The sequence below is a fragment of the Pteropus vampyrus genome, unplaced genomic scaffold (genome assembly GCF_000151845.1).
Source record: "Pteropus vampyrus isolate Shadow unplaced genomic scaffold, Pvam_2.0 Scaffold417, whole genome shotgun sequence".
Lineage (NCBI taxonomy): Eukaryota > Metazoa > Chordata > Mammalia > Chiroptera > Pteropodidae > Pteropus > Pteropus vampyrus.
Window position 1 is genome coordinate 349,864 of NW_011889198.1, and position 8,283 is coordinate 358,146.

Consider the following 8,283-nt stretch of genomic DNA (forward strand, 5'->3'; position numbering starts at 1 on the left):
TAGGGAGAAATACATCCACGACCCATAGTGTAGCCTTACGACAGGTTTGCTCCCGGTTCCTGATTTCAGAATCCACTTCGGTGCTTATCAGTCTGCCTCAAAATCACTTATTTGCAACTGTACTCCAACTTCCTTTAGTCTCTCTTTCTTGCTTAATTTTTGTTTGTTTGTTTGTTTATAGATACTGTTTCTTACTGTTTCTTATTTTGTTTCTTGTAGGTAAAATATTATCTGCGTTTTAGTAGTTTTCCGAGGAACAAGGACTTAGATTTTGATCAGCCCAGAAACTGGCATACAGGTACTCTCTTTCCAACTTCTCCTTCCGTGGGACCCAGAAACGAGCAAGATTCAAATGGGGGGAGTCCTGGTGAGCACCTTTCACTGTACTTATTTTGATAATCCTCCTTTTATAGTAAGTGCCCTCATATTTCTTCAGCCTTGTGATGAAAATTATTTTTAACTTAATCTGCTGGTGATTTTTTTTTTCATTTAAAAATTTTCAGTGTCCAAAAACCCATGTGAAAAATCCTTTACATCGGAACAACATATTTTATCCTTTCCTGATCGTTATCACACTATATCCTTATATCTGCATGTAGATTTACTTAGGACATTTTGATTTTACTGACTTCCTGTGTACATTGCCAGGTACTGACACAGACTAAATAATTAAAACTGCATGGTATTCCGTTGGGCTGAGAAACAGTTTTTAATACAGCTATGGTAATTTAAAATTTACTGCACAAACTACCGTTCAAAAGTCTTTAATGTGGAGCTTTGCTTTTACCAACAATAATGCGGATTTACCCTGAGGAAATTATTCAACGAGAGAAACAAGCTATAACCAATTTAGCATAATTCTTAAATGTTTGAAACAACCTAAATCTTAAATATGATCATTGACTAGTACAAGTATAAAATATAACTTGACAGATAATTATGCAATCAGAATTGCATTTCGAGATTAGAGCTATATAAGCTGCATGTTCATCAACACGAAACTGGGGTGGATATCCAAATATGAAAATGTCTACTATGTTAGGGTAGAGGATTGTGTTGCATATTATCGTTGTTTCCTTTAAAAAATATTTTGAACATTATTTTTGTCATAATATTTAAAAGGGAATCATGTGTTTTCCAATTTGAGTTATGAACTAAGCCTGGAATTTCACTTTATAAGGGTTAGACTGGTGGAAAACTTAGAAAGCTGGGTGCTGCTGAGAGTTGCCAGGGATACGAGGATGAAGACAGCCAGATGCACTGCCGGAGGGAGGGCACGTGGGCTGACACGGCCCCTCTGGGGAGCCGTATCAGTGGTGGCTGTCCTCGTCTGATCCGGCTGCCGTAACAAAATATCACAGACTGGCTCGTTTGCAAATAACGGAAATTTATTTCTCATAGTTCCGAAGGCTGGGAAGTCCAAGATCGAGGTGCTAGTCTGGCGATGGCCCCCTCCTTGGTCCAGAGCCTATGTGTTTTAGCTGTGCCTCCGCCTGGTGGAGGAGGCTGGGGTCTCCCTGCAGCTGCTGTTATAAGGCTCTAATCCCATCTATGAGGCCTCCACTCTCTCTCGTGGCTTAAGCATCTCGCAAATGCCCCTCTACTAATGCCATCGCCTGTAAGAATGCTGGGGAGACACAAACATTCAGCCCACAGCAGTGGGCAAATTAAGAGTATGTTCCTGAGTATAAACACTACTAAATTCTTTTATAGATTCATAAGAATGTTCCTGATGGTGTTGTTTGTGGTGGCAAGGAGTAGGAGGCAGTCAGGGCAGCTGATTAGAAAGACGACTAGGCGTATGCATAGCAGCATCTTAAAAAATGTAGAACTCAGTAATGAAAATTTGTAACTCGATTTCATTTACATAAGATATATGCAAACGAAATGCTAATATAAATATGAAAAGGACACATACAAACATGAGGATACTCGTCAAACACGTTAGGAATGTGGTCAGTGGGAAGGAGAGGGGCAAGGAAAAAAGGAATAAATAAATAAAATGGGTTAAGGGACATGGACCAATGAGTGGGTCATGAACTGAGGGGTGTGAGTAACTCAGCCTTCTGCACTCGAAGCTAAAAATGCTTTGTGTGTGCGTGTGAGTGTGTGTATATATAAAAACTTTGTGTGCGTGACCCAAAAAAGAAATAATGCATGTTAATAGACTAATTGACTAAAGCACCTAAGCCGATTTCTTACTGTTAATGATCTACTTGTCTCCTTAAAGTCTCATCCTTAATATAACCTTAATTTACACAATAATCCTAAAAAGATAATTATTATTTAAATAATACTTACTTTTACCCTAACTTCTTTTTTTTTTTTCTCCAATAATAATAGCTAAAAGTTTTGAATGCTTACTGTAATTTCGAAGTACCACGAGATATGCTTGATTATATCAATTTTGCAGTGAAGTCTCTGGGTGTCAGAGAGATCGTGCACACTGTGCTAAGGGCTAGATAACTCGTAAGCACCGGGATTGGGAATGAAACAAACACAGCCTGTGCCCTGGACGTGCCTTAGCATGCTGTCAGGAACAGTGCAAATCACATCTCATATGTGATCCTCTGTGCATCACCGAAAACATCCATTTTAGTCTCCCATCATAAGGGATTTGGGAGAAATAAATAAATAATCTTCATTTAAGGTCTTATCAATATTCTCTACAAAAGAATACTGGGGCAGAGCCTAGGCTTCCACAGGTAGCTGCATGGGGAACCTGTGTTTACAAGTTGACCTGTCATGATGAAACCAAATATTATTTTAAGGTAGTGCTCCTCGTTGATCGAATGCCTCAAAAATAGTAGGCTGAAAATTCTTCCTAAATTGATTTATAGAGTGAGTAGACTGACAGTCAAAATCCAAGCAGGATTTTTTGAAGAAATTGGCAAACTTATTCTAAAATTTATATGGAGATGCAAAGGATCTGGATTATTAAAATAATCTTGAAAAGGAATAGCAATGTTAGAAGACATTCAAGACTTACTATAAAGCTACAGTAATGAAGACATTGTCATAGAGGCACAGGGATGAGCCAATAGACCAGCGGAAAGAATGAGATGTTTAGAAATAGACTCAAACACACAGTCACTTGCTTTTCCATGAAGGTGCCAGTATAGTTCACTGGGAAAAGAAACTCTTGAACAAATTGTGTTGAATAACTTGGTTATCCATATGGAAAGAACGACCTTGATCACTAACTCGTACCTACACAGAATTAATTAATTCGAGATGATCATTAACCTAAATGTAAAAGCCAGAATCATAAAACTTCTACAACTAAATTTATGAGAATGTCTTCGTGACTTTGAGAGTAGGCAGTAATTTACTAGGATACAAGACGTGTTCACTATTAAAAAAAAATTGATCAATTGAACATTAAAATTAAATGCTGTTGCTATGGAAGACAATTAAAAAATTAAAAGGTAAGATTCAGAAGGGAGAAAATATACATGATTCACATTCGAAATGTATAAAGGACTCATATAGATTAATAGAAATAGCAGTTTTTAGATGTCATGGCTAAATTTCTATAAAAGTTTTTAAATGTTTACCCTTAATTTCTATAGTGAACTCATCTACCAGGAAGAAAGTATCTACATACTGTCACAGATCCAAGGGCCACACTGAGTAGCATTGCCTTAGCGGACATCAGTTCATATAACTCAGTATGAGCTTCATTTACATTTTCCAATATGAAGGGCACAGAATCAAAGTCTTTCCTAATCCCATGATAATTCAGTTCTCATTTGGTTGACTAAAATTGCAGAAAGTAGCTTTATACTTACACTCAATATTTTACTTCTGAGAAGCTGGGAAAGGCCCTTTTAAAAAAGGTTGTCATTATGCATTTGTGCGGGAAAACCGGGAGAGCTGAGCTCTGAAATTTAGACAGCGAGCCGGGCCTCATTCGACAAGAACTTTGTTGTTCATCTTTGACATGCTTTAATTGCCATCGTGTGTGTTCAGCTCAGCTATTTGGTGTTCCACTGTCCTTTGCAACCCTCGTTTTTTAACCTAGGGTACCTCGCCGAAGGGTTCCTGGTCATGCAACACGCCTTGGATAAGGCCATCATGATGTACCACAACCGCACCGCTGCACAAGCGCTTCTGGGAGGCGTCAACGTTTTCATGCAGAGATTTCCATACCCAGAATATTACCACGATTACTTCCTTAACTTTCTGGGGATTTTCATCCCGTTAGTAATCCTATTTATCTTCTCCATGAATCACTTTACCCTCGTTCAGTCTCTTGTGTGGGAGAAAGAAAACCGATTGAAGGTAACTCCGCTTTTCCTTGGAGGGTAGATGGAGCCCTGTAGAAGGTGTAGGGTCTGCAGGGGAGGTGTCTGTGGGGGGCTGGGGCACTTCTGCCCATTCAGCGTGGCTGGGTGGTCAAGCGTCAGTAGCAGCCAAGAAGGGAACACTTGTATCTCCCGGCAATTTTTAAAAAAAAATTTGTTTCTATTGGAATTCTTGGTTTGGTTTTTAGTTTTATTTCTGGAAGACAACTTCCCAAGAATATTTCAGATAGAATTTAAATGCCAAATGCCCTCACGTCTCTCTGGAATAAGGTGAAATACAGAGAAAGAATCAGTTGAACTTGTAGAATTGTACCTAGATAGATTTAGGTAAAATTCAGTTTCAAGAGTCTATGACTGTTTTAACAGTTTCTGATCTCTGAAATTTTTTTTCCCTAAATGACCTTTTATTTATGTCCCATCTAGAACTGTGTATTGGTGGAGAGCAATAAAACCTAAACACCTTTCCTTCTAGCGAAAATGAAAGGCATATTTTGAAACTTCCTTTGAGATTATGTTTTCTCCAATGGTAATGGCTTTCTTTCTCTCTCCTGATTGGTGAACACACAGTTAACTTACTCACCTCGGTTTTTATAGCTACCATCTCCCTGTTGATATCGCTATGTAATTCTCAATTCTAAATCAACACTTTTTCTTTGGAGTCCCCCAGAATATGAAAGATAACCACATAGCTTAAAGTATCCTTTCTTTTTCATTGAAAACTTTTTCATTGAAGTGTAACATGCATACACACAGAAAAGTACTCAGATCACAACTGTATTCATCATAATCTGTTTGCAGTAACAGAAATACCACAAACGCAGTAGCTTATAAACAACAGAAATTTATTTCCCACAGTCTGGAAGTCCAAGATCAGGGTGCCGGCAGAGTTGGTGTCTGGCGAGCCCTTGCTTTGTGGTGCATTGTTGGCACTTTCTCACTGTGTCCCCCACATGGTGGAAGGGACAAGAGAAGAATTGTCAGGCCTCTTTTATCAGGGCACTAATTTCATCCATGAGGTCTCTACCCTCGTCATCTAATAATCGCCTACCTCCTGAAGGCCCACGTCAGAGTGCCATGACGCCGGAGATTAGATTTTCAACATATGAATTTTGAGGCAACACAAATATTCCAACTATAGTAGTATGGTCGAACGGATTTATCACAAAGTATGCTCATTTTATCATATCCCTATTAAGAAATAAAACAGAGGGCTGCTTGTGTACCCCCCAAAACATTTTCTTAACAGTAGACAGTAACCTAATTTCTAATATCGAGTTGATTTTTTTCTGTTCTTGAACTTGATGGAAGTGGAATCGTGTGCTGTATTCTGTTGTGTCTGTGTGATTCATTCTGCTAAATATATAGCTGTAGTTCATTTCCAGTCATTGCGTTCTGTGAGTTATAAGATTCCATGGTAGGACCCTCACCATTTACCCATTTCCCTTTAATGTTTGCCGTTTGGCTAGTATTAGCAATGCTTCCGTGAACGTTTTATACAGGAATTTTTTTCTGAATATCAGGTTATGCATATTTAACTTTAGTAGATAATGCCAAAGTTTGCCAGGAATTCTACCAATTTACATTTTCGTTAGCAATGTTTGAAAATTCTGTTTGCTCTATATCTTCACTAATGTTTGGTATTGTCGATGTTTTCTAATTTTATCAAATCTGGTGAGTGTGTTGGCCTCAAAAATGTACAGATCTTTCACCTCCTTGGTTAATTCCTGAGTATTTTATTATTTTTTATGCTAATGTAAATGGAATTGTTTTCCTAATTTCCATTTCAGATTGCTCAGTGGTTGTGAATCGGGATTTAAATGATTTTTGCATCCTCTTACTCTGATGAATAATTTATTAATTCTGACATTTTTGGTGTGTGGAGTCTTTATAGTTTGCTACTGCATAAGATTGTACCATCTGCAAACAGAGATACTTTTACTTCTTCCTTTCCAATTTCGATGCCTTTTTTTTTCTTTCCCAGTTTCTCTGGTTAGAATTTCCAATACTATGTTGAACAGAGTCATTGAAAGCTAGCGAAAGAGTGTGATATTAGCTGTAGTTCTTTTTATATATGGCCTTTGTTGTATTAAGGAGGTTTTCATCTCTTCCTACTTTGTTGAGAGTTTTTGAATTTCTACATCAGTCAAGACGATCATGTGTTGTTGTTTTTTTCACTAATTCTCTGTGGTGTATTACGTTGATTGATTTTGTATGTTGAGCCCTCCTTGCAGTCCATGAATAAATCCTATTTGATCATAGTGTATAATCCTTTTAATATGCTACTGAATTTAGTTTGCTTCTATTAGTCGAGGGTTTTCGCATCTATATTCATATGAGATATCGGTCTATAGTTTCTTTTCTTGTGTATCTGTCTGACTTTGGTATCAGGATAATCCTGGCCTCATGGAATGAGTTAGTTTATGTTCTCTCTTCCTCAGCTTTTTTGGAAGAGTTTAAGAGGGATTATTCTTGAAATGTTTGATAGCATTCAGCAATAAAGCCTTCTGGTCCAGGATTGTTCTTTGTTGAGAGGTTTTTATTACTGATTAGATCTCTTTACTCATTAATCTGTTCACGTTTTCTATTTCTTCATGATTCAATCTGGGTAGGTTGTGAATTTCTGGGAATTTGTCTGTTTCATCTAGGTTATCCAATTATTTGGCATACAATTATTCATAGTATACTCTAATGATCTTTTTTAATTTCTGTAAAATTAGAAGTAATGTCCCAATTTTATTTTTGATTTTAATAATTTGAGTCATGTCTCTTTATCTTTTTTTTTTTTTGGTCAATCTGGATAAAAGTTTGTCAACTTTGTTCATATTTTCAAATTTGTTGAAATTTTTAAAAAATTTTGGGTTCATTTATTTACTCTATTGCTCTTATCCATTTTATTTTTCTACTTTCATCTTATTTTCTTCCTTCTTCTGGTCTTGGGTTTAGTTTTCTTTTCCAGTTCGCTAAAGTGTGAACTTAGGTTGTTGATTTACGATCTTCTTTGTTAGTGTAAGCATTTTTTTTTAACATCTATAAATTTTCCTCTGACCATGCTTTCACTGCATCCTGTAAGTTTTGTTGTGTTGTATTTTTGTTTTCATTTGCCTCGAGGTATTTTCTACTTTCCGATCTTTTCTTTGACCCATTGGTTGTTTTAAGAGTATGTTGTTTTCAAATATTTTGAAATTTTCAGCTTTCCTTTTGTTAATGATTTCTACTTTTATTATATTGTCATTAGAAAAGGTACTTTTTATAATTTCAGTCTTTTTAAATGTAATAATACCTATTTTGTGGCCTAACATATTGTCTATCCTGGAGATGTTCCATGCACACTTGAGAAAAATGTATATTTTATTGCTGGGTGGTGTTCTCTATATATGTAAGTTCAATTGGTTTATAGTGCTGTTCAAGTCCTCTATTACTTTACTTTCTGTCTGGTTGTTCTAGCCATTATTGAAAGTGGTATGTTGAAGTCTCCAGCTATTATTGTAGAATTATTTCTCCCTTCATTCCTGTAATTTTTGATTCTTATTTTGGAGCTCCGATGCTGATGCCTGCATGTTATAATTGTTATACTTTCATGGGAGATCGACCCTCTTTTCAACATATATATAATGTCTTTCTTTGTCTCCTGTAACAGTTTTGATTTAAGTCTATTTTGTCTGCTATTATTATAGCTACCATCGCTCTCTTTTGGTTTGCATGGAATATCATTTTTCCCTCTTTTCGCTTCAACCTATTTATGTCATTGGATCTAAAGTGAGTCTCAACAACATTCTTGACTACCATAATTTAAGTAGTATTTGTAATACACTCTACTTAATAATTGAAGAATACACATTGTTTTCAAGTGCACTGGATAGACCAGATATTTGAAGTAATATGGTATAGAACATCAAAATGGAATTAAATTGTAGATTTAATAAATGTAATACATCTAGGAAAAAGCAAATATTTGGAAGAAGACCATATATTAAGT

General features: G+C 36.4%; 1 protein-coding gene across 1 annotated transcript in view; it reads left to right on the forward strand.

Moving 5' to 3' along the window:
• Positions 1 to 8,283, forward strand: part of LOC105306060 (ATP-binding cassette sub-family A member 3-like) — a 104,046-nt gene that overhangs the window by 19,555 nt on the left and 76,208 nt on the right. Inside the window, 2 exon segments of the mRNA XM_011380959.2 lie at positions 220 to 367; positions 4,025 to 4,284. Coding sequence (XP_011379261.2) covers positions 220 to 367; positions 4,025 to 4,284 — 408 coding nt within the window.